Source organism: Vigna unguiculata, chromosome 5, assembly GCF_004118075.2.
Source record: "Vigna unguiculata cultivar IT97K-499-35 chromosome 5, ASM411807v1, whole genome shotgun sequence".
NCBI classification, from domain to species: domain Eukaryota; kingdom Viridiplantae; phylum Streptophyta; class Magnoliopsida; order Fabales; family Fabaceae; genus Vigna; species Vigna unguiculata.
Window position 1 is genome coordinate 10,703,899 of NC_040283.1, and position 21,145 is coordinate 10,725,043.

The 21,145-nt window shown below is 31.8% G+C and overlaps 3 protein-coding genes across 3 annotated transcripts; 2 read left to right on the forward strand and 1 right to left on the reverse strand.

Moving 5' to 3' along the window:
* The first annotated feature begins 545 nt into the window (after nucleotides 1-545).
* LOC114183446 (probable anion transporter 3, chloroplastic) lies at nucleotides 546-4,998 on the forward strand. Its single transcript, XM_028070467.1, has 8 exons — nucleotides 546-1,186; nucleotides 1,966-2,192; nucleotides 2,600-2,948; nucleotides 3,030-3,074; nucleotides 3,496-3,642; nucleotides 3,947-4,084; nucleotides 4,341-4,374; nucleotides 4,484-4,998. The coding sequence occupies exons 1-8, from the start codon at nucleotides 782-784 to the stop codon at nucleotides 4,651-4,653; spliced, it is 1,515 nt and encodes a 504-aa protein (XP_027926268.1). The 5' UTR covers nucleotides 546-781; the 3' UTR covers nucleotides 4,654-4,998.
* Nucleotides 4,999-9,979: 4,981 nt separating this feature from the next.
* On the forward strand, nucleotides 9,980-11,439 carry LOC114183628. The gene is made up of 2 exons (XM_028070710.1): nucleotides 9,980-10,664; nucleotides 11,149-11,439. The coding sequence occupies exon 1, from the start codon at nucleotides 10,292-10,294 to the stop codon at nucleotides 10,628-10,630; it is 339 nt and encodes a 112-aa protein (XP_027926511.1). The 5' UTR covers nucleotides 9,980-10,291; the 3' UTR covers nucleotides 10,631-10,664; nucleotides 11,149-11,439.
* A 1,964-nt stretch (nucleotides 11,440-13,403) lies between these two features.
* Nucleotides 13,404-17,801, reverse strand: LOC114183864. Its single transcript, XM_028071024.1, has 5 exons — nucleotides 17,436-17,801; nucleotides 15,987-16,133; nucleotides 14,873-14,975; nucleotides 14,066-14,240; nucleotides 13,404-13,701 (listed from the first exon to the last, which is right to left on the reverse strand). The coding sequence occupies exons 2-5, from the start codon at nucleotides 16,098-16,100 to the stop codon at nucleotides 13,653-13,655; spliced, it is 441 nt and encodes a 146-aa protein (XP_027926825.1). The 5' UTR covers nucleotides 16,101-16,133; nucleotides 17,436-17,801; the 3' UTR covers nucleotides 13,404-13,652.
* Nucleotides 17,802-21,145: the final 3,344 nt, after the last annotated feature.

Sequence of the window (21,145 nt, forward strand, 5' to 3'; positions counted from 1 at the left end):
AATATAATAATTTATTAAATTTTTAAAAATTGACTGTTACTTTTGCAAAATTTTTATAAAATCAGATGTCTCTATTTCTTCTCTTCTTCTTTATTTATTAATAATTATTCTTTTATTTGTTCTGATATATTTCACTCTACTTTTAATAAATATAATTTTAATATATATATATATATATATATATTAACTTAATAATATTATAATATTATCATCTACTAATATAGTATCACGTATAAATACATACATGTGTGATAGCGCATGTGTTACAAATTAAGCCTATTGGAAAAAACTAAAATTATATTTAAGTCTTATATTCTTTTAAACCGACCTTTATAAATTAATGTTCCAGGATCAGATATTAAATAAGTATATTTTACTAATTAATGTAAAATATATTATACATTAAATGTTATAAAAATACCAAACATTAATTTAAGTAGGATGTAGATTCAGTACCCTATTTTCAATTGTCTAATTCCACAACGTTCACGCGCTAATTTTAATATATTGATAGAGTTAGCAAATTTCAATTTTTAATCCATAGTGCCTCTTTCAATTTTCTCACCAACCCCCTAAGCAAACTCCTCCATCTTTCTTTAATTTTTCTTCATCTTCAATTCTTGTTGATTGCTTATTCAACGCATTCGTTCCCACCAAACACCCTTTGGTTTGGAGATACGTACAATGTTTCAAGTTAAAACCATGCCTCACACAACACCTTCATAATTTTCTGTGCCACAATCCATTGATGATCAATTTGTGACACTTTTTCTTTCCTTCAATGGCTACCTTAAATTCAGCACCACCCCTCTTACGTTTTTCCTCCAGGAGGTCTTCATCTTTGACACCCCATTTGAGTTTTGGCAATTGGGGAAAATCAGAGTTCGGATTTGTGCCCAGAATCTCACCAGCAAAGTTGCAATGGAAAGGCAGAGAAGGGTTGTTGCAGAGGAAGAAAAAGTCACAATGGGGTCTGAGGTGCAGTGCAGAAGGCATAGATGGAGGCATGTTTGTGAGAGGTAGAGAAGAAGGTGTAGCTTTCAGCATCCCAGAGAGGTTGAAGGTGGTGTCTTTGGTTGCATGTGTCATGTGTGTGTGTAATGCAGATCGTGTGGTTATGTCTGTCGCTATTGTTCCTCTTGCTGCCAAACATGGCTGGTCCAGTTCTTTTCTCGGCATTGTTCAGGTACTTCACAGGCCACAAAAGTACCAAACATGTGATCATGAATAGTAAATTGAATAAATTCACCTCTTTCTCTCTCCCCCACATGCTCACAAAAAGGCAAAACAAGTCATCAATGACTTTTAGAAGAACTATTATTTTTTGAAGAGAATCCTATTTTTATATCTGTTTCAGTCATATTGTTTGAAAATAAAAAATTGATATTATTCTGTCTCTTGTTTTCTTCATATATATTTTTTTATATACTATGGTCTCAGAAATAGTTCCCAGAATTAATTAAACAGGACAACTTTGTTGTTCACCGAAAAATATCCTGTGTAAGGAAAAAGTAGTGACTTCGTTGAGAATAATGAAAATGTTGAAGTTAATGAAACAAATTTAAATTTTATCTTGAAAATAATACCTATAGAATTAAATTGCTATAGTTAACTGTACTCTTTGAAAAATGACTGTCTTGTTAATAGAGTTTACAGTAAACTAAAGGTATGACAAAATTAATAATTATTTCTTACAATTAGAAAAGAAAATTGCATGAATTCCTTTCTTATGTAAAAGAACCAGAGAGAGTTTAAATTTGGTTCCTAGTTACTTGAAAAATCATTCTTTGAAAAATTCAGATGAAGTCAAATGTTTATCTTTGTTCAATAACATAGCTCAAATTGGTAAGTAGTTCCTTAGATAATACATATGTCTGTTTTAAAATCAGAACATTTTGCTATGCTTCCATTTGTTTGTGGTGGAGCCATTGGCTAACATGAAGTTCATACCTCATGCAAAATCAGTCATCTTTCCTTTGGGGTTACATATTCTCTTCTGTGATTGGAGGAGCTTTGGTAGATAAATATGGAGGAAAGAGGGTGTTGGCCTGGGGTGTGTTTTTGTGGTCTTTGGCAACTCTTCTCACACCTTTGGCAGCAAACCACTCCACAATGAGCTTGTTGGCAATTCGTGCTTTCTTTGGATTGGCTGAAGGAGTAGCTTTTCCAGCCATGAGCACTCTTATATCAAGGTGACGCCTCTAGAATCTTTGACATAAATATTTAGTTATCTCAGGTCAAGACTCTGCAAAGCACTCTTTTAACATACCCTTTTGAATATATTATCTGATTTTGGTTAAAGTTTGTTTGAAATCACGAATTTTTGTCAGTCACACTCATCATTTTGTAGTTTTCAATAACTTTTTAATCAGCAGTAAAGACTGTTTGAATGAAGGAGTGTGTTGCTAAAGGTCCTCCTCTTGTTTTAGGTGTGATCATTTAAAATGGTTTGCCTAATCTACCTAGTGTCTTGTTGGTATTATTGAAGAAAGAACTCAAGGTCCCATTAATAGGCTTCTCTTATAAGCATCTCATTGTTGTGGATGTAAAGCTGTTCTCTAGATTTTCAGAACTGATCTAATCTTCATATCTTGAATAGGTGGTTTCCAACTAATGAGAGGGCAAGTGCACTTGGAATGTCAATGGCTGGATTTCATCTAGGCAATGTTGTAGGCTTATTGCTGACACCAATTATGTTGTCCACTATAGGAATTTCAGGTCCTTTCATCTTATTCTCATCCCTTGGTTTGCTCTGGGTGATGACATGGGCATATCGAGTCACAGATGATCCTGCAGAAAGTAATTTCATCAGCAGAGCAGAACAAAGGTTAATCCAAGCTGGGAAAACTTCTTCACAAAAGAAGAGCAACAAGTTCCCACCACTACACCTACTGTTATCAAAATTGCCATCATGGGCTATAATATTTGCCAATGCAATGAATAACTGGGTGAGTTCTATGTGAAGATAAGGACTTGCTTCCATGAACCCAAATTTAGCCATACTAATTTTAATCTCACTTAATTTGCAGGGTTACTTTGTTCTCCTCTCATGGATGCCGGTTTATTTCAAAAGCGTAATTACTTTCTTAGGCTGCTCTTACTTTTTACATTGAGTGTTTTATAATCTAGTTTTTTATTGTTACCTGGAAAATACGAATAAGAACTCTATTAAAGCCAACCGGTATATAAAGTGCATGAGTAAAAGTTTCTTTGCCCTTGATTTTATAAAAAGTACATTGTGATTTTCACCCACCAAAATTCAATGGTAGATACACCTTTACTTGTGCACTTTTAAGAAGTTTGTTTTAGAATAGTTTTTCCTACCTACCAAGTTAATAACTGTAGTTTTCCACATGCTTATTCATCACATTTACACCATGCTTATGTTAGCTAATTTTATAGTCTAAAAAAGCTTATGCTAATCATCATTAAATATGATAGTGAAAGCAGGAACATTCAATCATGATAAACTTTTTTTTCCTTCTTCTTCTATAGGTATATAATGTGAACTTGAAGCATGCAGCTTGGTTTAGTGCGGTTCCATGGGCAACAATGGCTATGTCTGGTTATCTAGCTGGTGTTGCATCAGACTTCTTAATCAAGGCAGGGTACCCTACAATATTTGTTCGGAAGTTTATGCAGGTAACTCTTTTAGCCTTTCATGGAGAAGAATGTGATTATATCTATATGTTATTGGCCAGTTTCAGTAATAAGGATCATCTAAAATGCTTGACTAAAGTGACCACTTTAGATAAGCTGTTTTCATTTTGAAGCAATTAGAGACCAATATCAAAAGGAATTCATCTTAAGGGATGGAAACCAATATCTCATTCATGTTGATTTTGTTTCATGGAATCCATGTTGATTTTAGTAATACATGTTCAAGTACAAGGACATTGATCTGCATTCTGCAACAATAATCTGATTCATACTTGGTAAATTGCAGACCATTGGATTCCTTGGGCCAGCAGTGACCTTGCTCTGCTTGAATTATGCCAATACACCCGCCATTGCTGCAACACTCTTGACTATTGCTTTGAGCCTCAGTTCTTTCAGCCAAGCTGGTTACATGCTTAACATACAAGTAAGTTCAACTAAAAATTTGGACATACCCTGAAAGCATTATGATATATTTGAAGAAGTTAAAAGTTGAATTTAACTAATGAATAATAACTTGTAAAAGAAATCCAATTCATTTCATGTTCTGATTTTCCTCTTAGAAAAGGACATTCTGAAATATTTATACAAACATGAACTACATTTTGAGACATTGTGCATGAACTTATGAATCTCAATGGGATCTTACCCTCACGTCTTTCAACATTTTGCATGATGATCAGGATATTGCTCCTCAGTATGCAGGAACCTTGCATGGTAAGAAGCTGAGCAAATTTTGTTGTATGGAATGTTATCTTTTTCCTTTTGCCTTCTGTTTTTCTCATAATGGTTATTGATTTATTTAACAATAACAAAACTTTCACAGGAATCTCAAACTCCGCTGGAACTGTAGCAGCTATCATAAGCACAATTGGAACTGGTTATTTTGTACAGTGGCTAGGATCGTTTCAAGCATTCTTAACTGTAACAGCTGGTCTCTATATTGCGACAACTATTTTTTGGAATCTTTTTGCCACAAGCGACCAAGTCTTGTGACCTTTTCCCTTCAAAAAATCCTTCATTTTCCCGTATAGGCCATCAGAAGCAAGGAAAATTATGAATTCAAAAAGTTATCATATTACAGTAAATGAATGTATGAAAATCAATTTTCAACTCTCCTTTCTTACACAAACAAAAATTGGAAGATTTACAGCCACTATCAACCCTTAAATTAGTCCATTGGTAAGGGGAGTCAGAAATTGTATGTGGGGAAAAATATTTTCACAAATATGTGAAGTATTTCTAGAATATTGATTATTTAGAAATGTTTGTTGTAGAACTATGATATTTTTTAACATAGAGTTATATTGTTATTGAACTATCAAATTACATGCAAACATAGAGGAATGTGTGTGATAAATATGTTTGTGTAAGTTATGTTTAGCACGGTATTTTAATTTTTTTAATAACTAAAATGTTTCTTCGAGCTTATTATTAAATACTCTTATTTCTTTAAAACTTTAGCCACTTCCCTCTAAATTTTAATTTAAGTTGACATCTAACGTTTTCAATGAAGTTTAACACTAGATACTGGCATATTATTCTCATGAAATTTAGGACTCTTTTTGAAATACTTCTTCAAATTATTGTACATTTTCCATTTTCTTTTCTATTTTTAAGGGTATTTTGAAAATGTTAATACACCTTTAAAACTATTAACAAAATAACATGGTTAAATATATTTCTTTTGTATAGAACTACATATGTTTTTGGTCATCTAATGGTGTGTTTGGATGAGGTAATTTAAGGGAGTAATTTATTTATTTGGAGAATTTGAAATTCTTTCAAGGGAAACAATATGTTTAGATGAGAAAATTAAAGAGAAATTGAAATTGAGGAATTTCAAGAAGGTATATAAAATAACTAAAATAGTAGAATTTAAAATTTATTCAAAAAAAGAAGGAAATTGAAATTTTCTAAGATGTTGAATTGCTTTTTGGATAAAATAAAAAGAAAATCCACAGGTCTAAAAAGTCGAGTCAGGCTAGGCAAAAGTCAAGTCGTGTCAGGCCAGGGCGAAGGTCGAGCCAAGAGGTTGGACTAAAGGTCGAGACGGGTCGAGTCAGACCAAAGGACCAGTTAGGTCGGGCCAAACTCACATTTCAATTCTTTATAATCTTCCCCTCGAAGGTGAGTTTATTCCATAATGGTACACATTCCCTCGAGCAAAAGCATTCCTAATTACAAGTGCCCATTTTGTACCATTGTTCATTTTAACGTGACGTGCTTACCTGAACCCTTTGTTAAGAAGACTTTTGATACAAAGACTATGTTGTACTCGTATGAGTTGGTTGCCAAGACTAACTACTGACTCTGATACCGCTAATAGGTATTTCGAGGGAGGATCACTATGAAGATAAACACCAATGTGACCTAAGCTCAACTCACATAAGAGATTGACACCACTTCCAACCTAAAATCGTAAGACAATGAGTTTATAGGTCTTCATCCTTATATGATGCTCAACTTTTCCATCTCTACCCAAAGTGAGACTTAGACTTAGACTTGCATTCTCAACAATCTGCCCCTCAAGGGTGAGTCTCATCCACATTGGTACAACTTGCTCAAGTGGAAGCATTCCTGAACATGAGTACCACTTTTGTACCGTTATTCATCTTAACAAGACACTTACCTAAATCCTTTGTTAGGAAGACTTTCTATACATTGATCATATTTTACTTGTATAAGCTAGTCACTAAGACTAACCATCGTCTCTGATACCATTGATGGGTCTTTCGGGGAAGAATTCACAAGGGAGATATAACACCAATGAGACCTAAGCCCAATCCACACAAGGGATCGACACCACTTGCAATTCAAATTCTTAAGACAATGACTTTATGAATCTTTATCATTATATGTTGCTTAGCATTCTCATTTCTGCCCAATGTGAGATTTAGACTCACACTTGAATTTTCAAATGTTGAAAATTCAAGTGTGAGTCTAAATCTCACATTGTACAAAGATAAGAAAATTGAACACCATAAAAGGATGGGGATTTATAAAGCCATTGTCTTAAGGTTTTGGGTTAGAAGTGGTTTTAATTCCTTTTTGCGGGTTGGATTTGGATCTCATTGGTGTTGTGTCACCCTAGTGAACCCTTCTCTAAGGACCCTAATGGTATCAGAGTTGATAATTAGTCTTGGTGACTGATTCATATGAGTACAATATGGACTTTGTATATAGAAAGTCTTATTGACAAAAGATTAAGGTAAATGTGCCCCATTAAGATGAATGACGATATGAAAGGGATACTCAGGATTGGGAATGCGTCCACTCAAGAGGGTGTACCAATATGGAAGAGACTTATCGTTTAGGAAGAGGTTGTTGAGAATGCAAGTTTGAGTCTAAGTCTTGCATGAGTAGAAATGAAGAAATGAGAAAGTTGAACACTATATTAAAATATCATTTCTATCCAATATGTTTGAGCCTTAAATTTCTAATAAATTCCTAGTGAGACATATTACAAATATCGTTTCTATCTAATATGTGTGAGCCTTAAATTTCTAATAAATTCCTAGCGAGACATATAAGAATTATAAAGAATGTAACTAAAAATTCTCATATTTGGTAGAATATGTTTTAGTTGATTGGTGGTAAACCACGTACATAATAACAACAAAACTATCTAAAGAAAAGGGAGTATTATATATATATATATATATATATATATATATATATATATATATATATATATATATATATATATATATATATATATATATATATATATATAAAGTACTAAAAATTAATTAAGAGTGTCATCTAAATGGTGTGAATGAAACACCTACTTTTTAGTCTAAAATGGTCTTGCAAAAATATAAAGAGTGTGTCACCTAATATATCTGATATCTTTTTTTTTTTTTTTCAAGAATTGTTTGTAACGAGCTATAACTTCAAAAGTTTCGATTATATCAACATTACATTGGTCTATCTGTAATTAGTGTTATCTGATATCTATCGAATCAAAATTAACGTATCAACCAACAAAATTAAACGTTTAGGTAATCATGCTTAGTACAATTTGGAACATGTCTCTTTCAAACAACAAAAACACGAAAGAGAGAAAAAAAATAATACATGCAATGTCAAACATCTCTGCTAAAGCTTTTTTTTTTCTCATTCTAAACGAACAAATTATCTTTCAAAACCAATATAATTTATAAATATATTTAAAGAGAAAATAACAAGAACCAATAATAATGTAATTTAAAAAAAAAAAAAACTCTAATATATCCTTAGATACATCTTGAATATCTAATAACTCCATTGCACAAGTCAACCTTGACTTTCATCCTTTGTAAGTTATGAGTTGAACTTTTTTATCAATAATTATTAAAAATGGAATATCTTATGTTTTGATATATCCCATAATTTCACATTCCTTATAAATTTTAGTTAAAAATAATTTAAATACATTTTTAATATTGGAAATGTCTTTTAAAAATAGAATTTGTAGTATCTCAAATATAATAATTAACTGAGAACGTATTCTAAAATTTATTTAATAAATTAATATAAAAAATATTTTTTATTTATACACAAGGTTACCTTAATATAAGGACTTTGAGAACTTATAATTTTTAAAATGGTTTCAATCAAACACTAGTCTAAATGTTCATATTTTCAGTAACACACTATTTAACCCCTTGTATAGTGTGGCTTTTTCATAGGAACAAACTGAATATTATATGAAAAAAGATATTTAATTTATACTAGTTTAATGAATTGAATTATTTCACTCCATCATTAAATTAGTTCCAACTTCAAATACATTTTTTGAACTAACTCGATTATCCAATTAACTATTTTTAAACATTTTAAAATCTAGTATTAGGATCTTTTCTATTTTATTAGTTTTCTTTCCATTTATTTTTACCTTTTTTTTTATAGAATGTTATTATGTTTATTATTTAAGTTCTTTATCAATTTTTATTCAAAAATTAATAATAAAAGTATAATAGTAATTATAGAAATAAATAAATAAATTAAAGATAATAATGTTGATAGTCAGAAGAAATTAGTCATTTTAAAAAATATCTTCTTAATTTCTGTAATATAAAATTAAGATTTTGCATAAAAATAACATGCAAAATACAGACTCAAACGATAATAATTTAGTTTTAATTGGATCTAATAACCGAATCCATATAATTTAAAATCAACCTGAAGTATCTATTAGTTTTGTTAATTATTAAACTTCGATGAAGAACATGTCTAATTATTTTCAATAGATTTTTTCTTAGTTACAAAACTCAATCTTAAGAACTCATTTAAAATATTGGAATCTAATGAACTCATATCCAAATATTAATAAATTGACATAGTTTCAAATGAATTAAGTTAATTGAAATTGGTGGATTCAAACCTTCCAAATAAAGAAAACAGAAGATAAGAACCATGTAATGTCTCCAATTCTCCTTTTTGTTTTTCCCCTGCAATTTTTACCTAACAAACAAAATCAAAGGATACATAAGAAAAATAAAAATAAAACTACAGATAAAAAGGTGAAACGACATACTGAAAAAGATGACTAACTTGACGTTGAAGTATATACTGAATTGTCTGCAATCGGTGTAGCACAATAATCATATCTTCACCATTGAATATATATCATAATTTTATTATTCATTAGTTATAATTTTAATCTCTATATTCCGCAAAATTATAATTTTGGTTTATAATTTTTTATGTAGTTTTAGTGTCTAATTTTTTTAAATTAATTATAACTCTTAACTTTTTTTTTAATAATTTATAACTTTCCTTAATTTTCAATTCTAAACGTTCTTGATTACATTTAATATAAGTTTGTTTGATATACTAACTTAAATTTTAAATTAATAGGTTTTTTTAATTTACTTAAATATAAAAAATAATATTTAATAATTATATTTTTGTAGATACAAGAATTAATATTTCTCTTCAACTTATCTAATGAAAATTTTTCTTTCCATTTCATTTGGGCAGCTTTAAAAATAAGATGAAACATCTTAAACGCTTAAAAATACCAAATATTTTTTAAAATAAAAGAGTTAGAAATAAAAACTACTTAGTTTTCAATCAATTTTAAAATTATAATTTAATAATAATAATAATAATAATAATAATAATAATAATAATAATAATAATAGTTTGTATTTTATTAAATGTATGCATACCTATAAAGTAAAACTTTAAAAATATTAGAGAATAAGATAATGTGTGTATAAGTTTTCTGTTTACATAAACCATGGTAAGACACGTTTAAGATCTGAACCGTTGAATATTTCATCAGATAATCATAGAACATTAACTGTATGAATGTGTGAATTGCCACTGCACTGAATCAAGTTTCCCCTTCAACAAACAATCAATAGCAAGAGAAGTCCAACAGCAGAACCAATCCTTACCCTTCCTCTTCTTCTCAACAACATCCCAACATAATCTCTCTGACCCTTTTTCTTCTGTGGGCCTCTCTATCTCCAACACCCCATCAAATTCAAACCTTTGCTTCCAAATCATCGCTTTCAGGAATACCCTCTTCATCTCTTTCACCTCAATCCCTTCAAATTCACACCCCCTCGTACTTTCACCAATTTCCCCAACTGGGTTCTGATCAAAATCTGATTTTTTTGCCTATGCTTTTCTGAAAGCCATGAATTTCAGGAGCTTGGAGGATTTCTGGGCCTTTTATGTCAACCAGCATTCAAAGCCATCCACGAGGAGGTGGCACTTTGTGGGCACGCTCTTCAGTATCTTCTTCTTGCTCTGTTCTTTTTTCTTCAGCTGGTGGTTCTTGTTCTTTGTGCCCTTTTCTGGGTATGGTTGTGCCTGGTACAGTCACTTCTTTGTGGAAGGGAATGTTCCCGCAACTTTTGGACACCCCTTTTGGTCGCTCTTGTGTGATTTTAAGATGTTTGGATTGATGCTTACTGGGAAAATGGATAGAGAGATCAAGAGGCTTGGGAAAAGACCTGTGTTGCAAGTGTTCTGATTTCTAGTCATCGGATTGGTCCCTTTTGTTTGAGGTGAGTTTGCATGTGAATCTCTATGATAATTGTGTTTCAATATATTTTTTTTCTCGAGTTTAATTTCTGTGCACTTTCAGTGTAAAATAATTTACAAGGTCAACAAATCAGAAATTGATCACAAACCATTTTTGGCAAGACTTGGAAGTAGGAAAATTTCCGCATGTTGTTTCTTAACGAGCTTCTTGAAGAAATATATTGGAGATTCTAAGTAGCTGATCATGTTTCTTGAACTTAAAAAAGTTTTGTATGATTCATTTAAAGTAAAAGCCTGAGAAGATTGCACAAGAACGATGTGCTAGGATTTTACTAAGCTTAGCTTCTACTTTACAATATTATGAAGTTTCTTTGTACAAGGGTATCGTTTTCAGCTTTAAATCTCTTTCTGCGAATGTTTGGATAATTCTGAAAGTCCCTTCGTGCATTTTCTTCTGCTTAGTATGCTCTTAACAAAGTAACCTGAATTAGTTTGTTTTTGGTATAGGTTCGCAATGACCTTACAAGATTTGAAAGAACCCTTTTGAATGGAATCACAGAAGATGAGAAGACCAACAATTTGTCTTGTTACACTTCATATTGAGAACTTCTGTATGTAATTGAATAAAACAATCATTAGAGTTACTGAATTTCCATTTGATCATCTATAAAATAGTTTCTTGCCTTTAATAGTTTTTGGGTTAGGATTGTATAAAGGCCTTTCTTTGGTGTTCTTCCAATGATTTTCTATACTTTCCCTTACTGGTATCCAAAGATATTGAAGAGATATTTTGCATGATGACTCTTATTTGTTTATTAATGTATTTGCGTGTATTAGAGTTTGACCATCAAGAGCGTTGAAAAAAAAAATTCAGTTCTGAAATTGTGATTTGTTCTAGTATTAGCTGAAGGAGTGCATAACTGAATATAGAGGTCTAGAATGTTGTAGAGGCAACTACTTCTATCACACATTAACAACTATAACCCTTTCAAACTCTGCCTGCAACTGAGTTATCGGGAACATTGAGGTACTGAGAAGAGGCTGTTACATCAAAATTCCATAATCATAGTGCCTTTTGAGTATTGAAGAATTTGTTTCACTACCTTCCAATGTTAAGTTAAGGGTTGGTACATAAATTAGCACAGTTAGATGACACAGCTGAGTTCAGGTATGGTCACTGATATTTGAACTGCAAAAGCATCTTCTTTGTGTTTGGGTTTTTTTTAAATTGAACTCTTTGACCTGTTTTCAATAATTTTACTTTTGTTGGAGAAACCCTTTTTATTTTAAATGAAAATAAAACCAAATTATTCGTTAAATGTTATTAATACTTTAATATAAAATAACAACTTACATTGTTATGAAATAAAACTGTTTTCTTAAAATAACTATAGAAATTAAAGGAAAATCTTAACATAAAGTTTACACCAGAACTATCATTTTCTAAAAAGAATTGTAGAAGTAGGTTATCATTGAACAGCTTACTAATTAAAAAAATAAATAAAAGAAAGTATCATCGTTAGATGAAACATCTTGGTGACCGTTATATTAATTTTTCTTACATTTAAAAGTGAGATTGAATTGTTCTTTGAAGATATTCTCCTTCATTCTCAATTGCTTATTCCAAGAGCTTCAAGCTTGACACTAGGTAGATTGTGATATACATGCATATTTTGATATCCTCAATCTTGCTTAACGACGAGCATTCTTAGGTATGGTGGTACCAATAATGCTTATTTGTATTCACCTCGGTGTATTCACTCATCAAGAATCAATCAATATTTGATAAGGTAGAGTTTTTTCCAATATTTTTTTTATTGATAAGCATTGAGGATTGTATATGAAGTGTATCTCAGTTCTCAAACACTTTTTTTTATCTCTCTGTTTAGATCCATCTATGTCTTTATCTCTCAAACACTTTGGTGGTTCATTTCTTCTACCCTTGCTTTCGATATGGCAACAATTCCTACATCCATGTATTTAGCAACTTTGTCTCAATCTGTCTAAATCTGTTATAAATTTCTTGCAAAGGTTGGTAACAACGGTTAACAAAAGGGTTTGTTATGAGAGGTGAACCTTGTGAGAATCTTAAAAAAAAAAAAAAAACTCTAGCAATAGTCTAATAAATCGATTCTCAACAATTAATTGTTGAATCAAGTACCTTGAAAAATTATGATGTTAATAATAAATTTTCAACTATATGAACACATCAACAAAATTATGTTCAATAAATCCGAGAAGTACTTGAATTGTGAGACATTATTTAGTACATATATATTTGCCACTACTTTTTAATTTATGTGTGATGTCTTTTTTTTCCTTGGTTATACTTTGTTTATTTGCAATGGTGTGATACTATTTTTGTTTTATTCTTTTTTATGTTAGTATAAATAGTTTCAATTGTTAGAATTAATTTCTTTCGTCAAGCCCTATTTAATAATTAATAGGAATGTATGGAGGCTTAATTCGAAAAGAAAAAACATATAAGATATTTCAAATAAAAATGAATTCTTTACATTGTCTGTCAATTTCACCTCACATCATTGTTATTTTCCCGTCAATTATTTAACAGACTTTTTTCATGTTTTCTCTCCCTTCTCTATTTCACTACTATCTTACGGAATACAACTTCATAGAGAACAAGACAATTTTGAAAAATTCCCCAACAAAGATGGTATCAAGTATGATTATTATTAAGCACACATCTAATTCTTAAATTTACAATATGTAAATTGATGTAATATAATCTCAACACGCAGAAGTTTGTAACTATGTTGCTATATAAATTTCTTGCACTATAAAAAATAAGGAGTATTTAAAATTACATTTTAGAAATGAAAGACAAAATCCCCATCTGACACTATGAGCAGCCTAATTAATTACTCTTCTATGCTAATTCAAGAATTGGGGAGAAAATCTAAATGAGAACTTCCAAAGCAAAACTTAAATCAAGACAAGCTAGAAATCTTTGTTACTTTGCAGTTATGAATCCTCCGATAACCGCAAACCTTTCATTCATCACTTTGAACTTTTTGCTTCTTTCGTTTGAATGTTGGTGGACTGCACACAAATAATATATCACAATTGGTATAAATAAAAACCTCATAAAAACACAACAGCCATAAGGAGTGGTGGTCAATTTAATTCCCATCTTTCATCACAAATAAATTGAAAAAACTCAAATAGTGACGCCTAAGACTAATCAAATCAAGATCATGACCACATAATGGTTATTAAGTGGTTCTTGTAAATTGAAAATCTCAAGTATGTCATGTAAAGATAAGTCAGGACCGTGTCATGTGCTAGTCCTACATATGATAATTTCTCCTAAGTTATGGACAACTACTTGAATATTCCACACTACCATATAAATATAAATAACCTTGGTAAACCATATAAATATAAATTAGCTTGGTAAACATACCTTTCAATAAATGTTTGTATATCAGCACCAAGACTTGTATTTAGCTCTTCAATATTTGCATTAACCTCATTGTTACATTTCAATAGGTTGCAAGCATCTAAAACTGAAGCTGATGTATTGGATATAAGTGATGATTCCTTTATCTGTGACTTTAGATGTTCCATCAAAACAAGTGCTGCACAGAGGTTCATTGGAAGTTAGAAAATGTAGGTATTTAGAAATCATGTCACATAAAGGACACAAATTGGATTGGTTTTTATGCACTCAATAGTAAAAATTTCAATTAATTTGCAATGAACGCAGTAAAATTCAATTAAATTCAATTCTAAATCTCAGAAATTCAAATTGCTCGCGCATATCATGAAGCATGACAACAATTCGCTAGGATTTCATTGTATGCATGCGACACTACAGACACAACATCAGCGGACCGGCCAGTGTCCTTCAATGATTTAAATGGATGAAAGCAAGAAAAGAACATCCTAAAATCTTGATTGAATTAATTGTTGAATTATTGTTACATAAACAGAATGTTAGTGCAATCCAGTCACTTTATAAAGGTTAAGATTATAACTAAGTCCTGATAAAAGGGATATGTGTTTTTTATATAACAAATAGTATGACTTCTAGAACATTGCCTCACCATTAATCTTATCATTATACAACAAAACAAACAAAAAAGATACATATATTAACAAGAAATATGCCACAGGGTTTTCTTTTTATTGCATCCACAATCAATGAACATTATTCATATGAAATTTTAGAAAGCATTGCATACAAGGAAAATAAGAGCATAGAGCATACCAATGGCTCGAATCATTTTGAGGTTGAATTTATCAGCCATCTTCTTGCAACCTATCATTTTTGCACGCTGAATGATCAACAATTTCAAGCCAACCAGCATGTCCTGAAAATTTTCAAAATTTGACCATCTTAAGTTAAATTCTTACTAGAGAAATAGCACTTGAAAGTGAAGGAGAAATCCAAATCTAAGAAACAAGCATAACCCCAGTAACCATGAGTAACTGGGTACACCTGAAACTATATTCGCATATCTAACTTTTCTAAGGTATAGGATATATTACACAATGAACAAGATATAACCGGCCTACTTAGATTTGCACATATAACCAGGTCTAAGACACAAACTGACTCTGCCACACTGCATTCCTTAATGAACTATAATTCTGATTATTTTGCTTTCACCGGTTCAAATTCTTCCAAAACAATTAAGTTGTACCAAGAAAATAGAATAAGTAGAATGGTGGTAGACTGGGGAAGATATTTATATCCTGCAAGAAAAGGCTTAATTTTACTTTTGGTCTCCCAGATATCACAATTGTCTGATTTCAATCCCTCAGGTTTTAACTATAACAATTGGTTCTTAAGTGCTGCAAATGTGTGATTTTAGTTTTCTAGGTTCTAATTGTGTAAATTGACTTCCTAAGTATTGTAGATATTAGTCTTCTAAACATACCACAAGTCATTGCCACATTATCAAATTCCAATTACATAGGAACTAAAATCACAAATTAGCAACACTTGGAAGTTCTAATTGGCACAAACGAAATCCAGAGGACTAAAATCATACAAGTCTGATGCCCTAAAACCCAAGGTACAATTAATCCCAAGAAAAATCCAAAGCTTTAACATGAAGATATCTTATCTCCATTCCTTTTGTACATCCACCCATCTACCCTCTCCAGTAATATTATGATTCTATTAAAAACTGCTCAAAAGTGTGATTCTTGCATCCTCTGAAATCTCTGACCATGACTTCTGGTATCAAAGTTTTGACCAAAACACTTAAAAACCCTAAACTAACATTATCTAAAGCAACCAACCTAGATAATCTAAAACAAAGAAAACGATCATGAAATGTTATCGACCAAGTGAATGAACAAGTAAAGAGGCTTACAATCTCAGACTCTTGAAGGGAGCAAAGCCAAGCAACATCTTCAATCCCAGTCTGGCAATTTTTATCCGGCTCCACCATGTGTTTCAATCTTTTCTTCATGCGTATGCCCTTCATAAGGCCAAAGTGATGACTACAAGATCTGAACTCCTATTAAAATTTCAATCAAGATAAAACAACTGTTAGTAAGAAAAATGGAATAAAAACAGTGTAGTTCCGAACAACATAGGCCCAAAACAAACCAACCAAGGAAAGAAAATTAATGAAACCTCCTAGTAATAAACAGACTCACTGAAAGATAACACTACAAAACAACATAAATTCAATTTTAGCCTAGTACTGGTGCATAAAAAACCAGGGGATCCCACACATATTGTTTCAATTGCATACAATTAGATTTAACAATTATACCATGCAAGAGGGGATATAGCCATAATATATTTCGCATATATTAAAAAAAACTCACGCAAAAGGCAAATAAGCTTTAATAAGATGCATCTAGACTCATGCATGTAGGCATGAACAAAATTCATTGTTCCTTAGCTTTCAAATTATGTAGTATTGGGTCAAATACCTTGTCCACTTAAAATCAAATATTGGCAATCATACCCCTTCTTTGTCTCGTACCTTTACCAGCTCTTTATTCAAAAGACTATGCAATTACCTTGAGAAAAACCACATACGATATAAATAATGGACACCCAGACCAACACGCTATCCTTCATATTTGTATCAAATAGATCCTATTTAGCAGATTTTATGATCTTTTCTTCGACTAACTGATAACCAGAGGAACATCAACGATAAGCACGTTCAACAATGACTTAATCGTAATTACTATAGCAAAAAAAAAATAGTGTTAACAATCTAACAATCAGAGAGTTTAAGGTCTCAACGTAAATACAACAAATATGATCATGTGACAAACATCAACAAGCATTGGGAACAACACGAGAAGGAATTAGAAACGTAAGTGCTTGAAGCATACGCAGAAGAAACAAGAAGCCAAAATGCACCGATGTGATTTGAGAGAGTACTCCAATCAAACGAGATAAAGCAATCATCTTAATCAAGAAACCAGACCTCAGCACACCATAAAGTCAGAAACTCATCCCAAAATCCAAAGAACTCAGAAAATGCCTATACCAAAACTTAGAAACCGCATCCATCCGAATTCATGTTCAATCACACAACAAACCACCAATCTAGTGCGTTTAAACCCAAACAGAAAAATTAAATCCAAAGTTATAAACGACGACGCATATAGGTTATCTAATTTTTCAACAAAAGCAACTCAAATGCACACTCCAAGCCACTCAAAATCAACTCCAATTCGGTCAACAGTCCATGGTAAAATTCGATTAAATCCCAATCAGTTTCTGAATAAATTATTAACCAAACGAAAAAAAAAAAACAAAAAAAAAAGAGAAGGAAAGGGAAAGTATTTGGTACCCGCAACGACGGCCTCGTCGGATTTGCGAGGACACGAGGATAATGAGTCAACGCTGCAAACCCGTTACTGGCGTGACTGATACTGCAGTGAGAGTCCGCTACTGTGCGTTCGTGAGGCAGTGGCGTTAGGGTTTTTTGATTGCCCCTCTCTGAAGAAAGAAGAATCACGTTCCGCTTCCCCTTCTCTGTTTCGTAGTGTATGTGTTCTCCTGTTCTCTTCCCCGTGAGTGAAGTGAGGTGTGCGTGAGCCAATGGTGTCGTGTATGAATGTTGGTGAGGTGTGCCTTGATGTTAGGGTTTTGGAGGGTGTCACGTGACGTCTCAAGAGCGGATGAAGGTTTTGGGAGGTGAAAAAGAAAAGAAATTAGGGTGTGTAAGATATAAAAGTATAACTGAAAAGGTGGTAGAAAACGAGGACATACAGGTGTGGATAATAAAAGGGGTGTCAACAAAACCTATAATTTTATTTTTCTTCTTTTATCATTTTTGTAAGAAATTTTTTATCTAATTTTGGATTTTATTAATCAAACATTATTATCAAAAGAAAGGTTCTAATTTTTTACTAACCTAAATTAATTTAATTAATTTTTAATTTTTAATAGATTAATTTTTCAAACAAAAACTAACTAATCTCTTTTTTTTTTATCGATGACAACTTATATATTTTTCAAATCTTATATAAAATTTTGTATTCATCCGAAAAAAATCCGTTGACAATTATATAAATATAAAATAAAAATTTTAAATAATTATATCATTGAGTGAAAATGTGTCTCATAAATAAGTTAGAAAACTAAATCTCAAATAAAAGTTAATAGAAATTTGTTAAATTAATTATAAACTATAGATAAAAATGAAAATAAATATAAAAATTAAGACGAATATTACAAAAGTGTGGAAATAATAAAAAAATGAACATTTTCTATCAAAATCCGATATAATTAAAATTTATAATAAATAAATATTTATTAAGTATTAATATCACTGACATATATATATATATATATATATATATATATATATATATATATATATATATATATATATATGTAAAACTTGAAGTATAAAAAAATAAAAATGATATTAATAATAATTACACCAATGATAATCTTAATTGTAAGACCCACTATTTTTCTTTGTTAATTTTTTGTCATAAATACAAGAGGTTGTCCCATATCTGTTTAGTCTAGGGCAGGTTTATAGGGAGTCCAAGTCCCTAAATCAGCCTAACACTCCTAATCCCATCTCATTTTCAGAGAATATTCGTTCTCACGTTTTCCTTGCTTCCCAACAGAAAGCTCTGCTAGGGTTTGGTCCCCTCTTGGTCAAGCTAGCTTTAAGCTCAACTCTACTTCACGTAAGTTAACTCTCAGCTCATACTAGTTTCTTTCTAAGGCTCCTTTCGTATTTTTTCGCTAGAGGTCCACTATGGTAACCTCGTTCCTTTCTGTGTCGTTGTTCCAATTCATAAATCTGCTCTTGGAGCTACTGGTTTCGTTGGCTTAAGAGTCAAAGTCTGATATTAGCCCTTTCCAGGTAAAGGAAGTTAGGGTTATGCTAAATCTTTGGTTTTCATGCTTGCTTGGGTGATATTTCATGATTTGTTTGGATTGTATGCTGTTGTGAGCTTATGAGATGTCTTATTGTGTTGTTTGGGTTGTGTTGTTGGACTGTTGCACGATAGAACAATGGTGAACATTGGTTTTCTCGCCCAAGCGAGCATGTCTCGCCTAGGCGATATTACCATAGCCTCGCCCAGGCTCTTTTACGCGAGTTATCGCTCAGGCGACCAACCCTATTTTGAGCGAGCGAACGTCTCCCTCAGATGAAGGGAGTCTTGCGTAAGCGAAAATGCACAGAAGGCTACTGTTCCTGTATGACGACCTTTCGCCTAGGCGAAAGGAGCTCGCCTAAGTGAGAGTCCTTTCGCCTGAGCGAGACCTTTCAACCTAAGCGAGGAGCTGGACGAGGGTGCTTGGCTATTTTGTTGCTTCTTTGTTCTTGGATAGTTGGCACTTGCTTGAATTGAATTGTTATGTTATGTTAAAAGCATGAGATGAATGATTATGCATGAGTGATATGGTTCATGGGTTGAGAATGATAGGTTTGTTATGATCTTCGCATGTGATTTAAATGGGATGGTTGATTATCAAAGTGGCATGGTGTCGGTATGAAATACACTTCTATATTCATGGATTGGGAGGGATGAGTTGGAATGGATTCAACATGGAATATGAATTAGGATTGATTATAAAGGTTGGCATGAGATTTATATGCATGATAAATGTATCATTACTTTGTTGGTTGAATATGATTGGTATGTGGACAGGACATAATTCCATGAGCCTCTAGGTGAGACCTCATTGTGGTGCTTCAGTGGTCGGGACGTAATTCCATGACCCTTGTTAGTGAGAGTTCATGGTGGTGCCCCATCTATATAATTTGGTAAGGATTCAAGGTAAGGTTGTATCCTGACACTCTAATGAGTCAGTTAGTCTCATACAGAGCGGACTGACTCTTGTGGTGAGAGTAGCAGGAGGCTTGAAATCCATTAAGGGCTAACCTTGTGGGTTGGGGTTGAGATAATGTAACACTTAGCTCGGGGGTGAGCAGCTTGGTAGAGCAGGGAAATCCATCACAAGTGCAAGCATCCGCCGAATCCGACTAAATTATATGTATCTGGATGAGTCGAGTCTGAATTTTAGTGTATTGTTTGCAAGTCATAACATGATTGGATGATGTACGTATATCTGACTATGTAAGAGATATAATTGTATGATAAATACTTTTTTTTTTCTACTCTAGCCTACCCTCTGTTGTTTGATGTATGTCTTGTATGTGTGGTTTCCTCTTTTTGCGATGATCATCAATTTATTGATGTGAGCAGATGCGAGAAACACCCTGGTCAACAGAGAGATGATGGTTTCGCTGCGTAGCCCACCTAGGCTGGATTCTACTGTTTTTGACTTTATTATAGGACTATGGCCCATGTATTACTTGTTCTTTAAATTTCAATTTGATTACTGTTGAATTTTGTATCTTGTTTAGTTTTGGCATTGTTGTGTGCCTTGAATATTGTAAGGAGTAGTGTTTGGGCTCCAAAATCGCACTACTATATTATTCTATGTGACGTTTCTTTTAATTAGGATGATTGATTAAATGGGACGTTAATTAATCATATCATATCACCTTTATTTCTGAAGAATTTAATTCTTTAAATAAAAATAAAAATGTTATACAATGAATACAAATATTTAAACGTGATTTCTCTAAATCATTATAAAATGTTAAAAATTATCTATCTTAATAATATGCTACTTATATGAATATATATATATATATATATATATATATGAAACACACGTGTCTATGCCCATATACAACATATGTATATACTTTTGTTTTACAATAATAAAAGAATAAAATTAAATTTTATCATTATTATTAAATTTATAAAAAATATTTCAATTAAGTATGATAGGATATCATCGATAAGATTATTCATTAAATATTATCCTCTTTTGGGACAGAGTCTAGCACATTTGTTCTTGAATCTTAACCCTAAGGTTAAAAAAAGATAAAAAATCAATCATCCATACTTGTACATCTATATGTTCTTCATCATTTAAGTGTCAAGACCAATTTAATTAATGGGAAATGATACATTAACACAAAAAAAAATTTGACAAAATTTGACAGACTACTAAATA

What these genes read in the sequence shown, in the direction of transcription:
- LOC114183446 (XM_028070467.1), top strand. Translation starts at nt 782, where the DNA reads ATGGCTACCTTAAATTCAGCACCACCCCTCTTACGTTTTTCCTCCAGG. An exon ending in CTTTTCTCGGCATTGTTCAG is followed by an intron (nt 1,187 to 1,965) that starts GTACTTCACAGG and finishes ATGCAAAATCAG; the next exon opens with TCATCTTTCCTTTGGGGTTA. An exon ending in TTGTTCGGAAGTTTATGCAG is followed by an intron (nt 3,643 to 3,946) that starts GTAACTCTTTTA and finishes GGTAAATTGCAG; the next exon opens with ACCATTGGATTCCTTGGGCC.
- LOC114183628 (XM_028070710.1), top strand. Translation starts at nt 10,292, where the DNA reads ATGAATTTCAGGAGCTTGGAGGATTTCTGGGCCTTTTATGTCAACCAG.
- LOC114183864 (XM_028071024.1), bottom strand. Translation starts at nt 16,100, where the DNA reads ATGAAGGGCATACGCATGAAGAAAAGATTGAAACACATGGTGGAGCCG. An exon ending in CCCTTCAAGAGTCTGAGATT is followed by an intron (nt 14,976 to 15,986) that starts GTAAGCCTCTTT and finishes GAAAATTTTCAG; the next exon opens with GACATGCTGGTTGGCTTGAA. An exon ending in ATACAAACATTTATTGAAAG is followed by an intron (nt 13,702 to 14,065) that starts GTATGTTTACCA and finishes ATTTGTGTGCAG; the next exon opens with TCCACCAACATTCAAACGAA.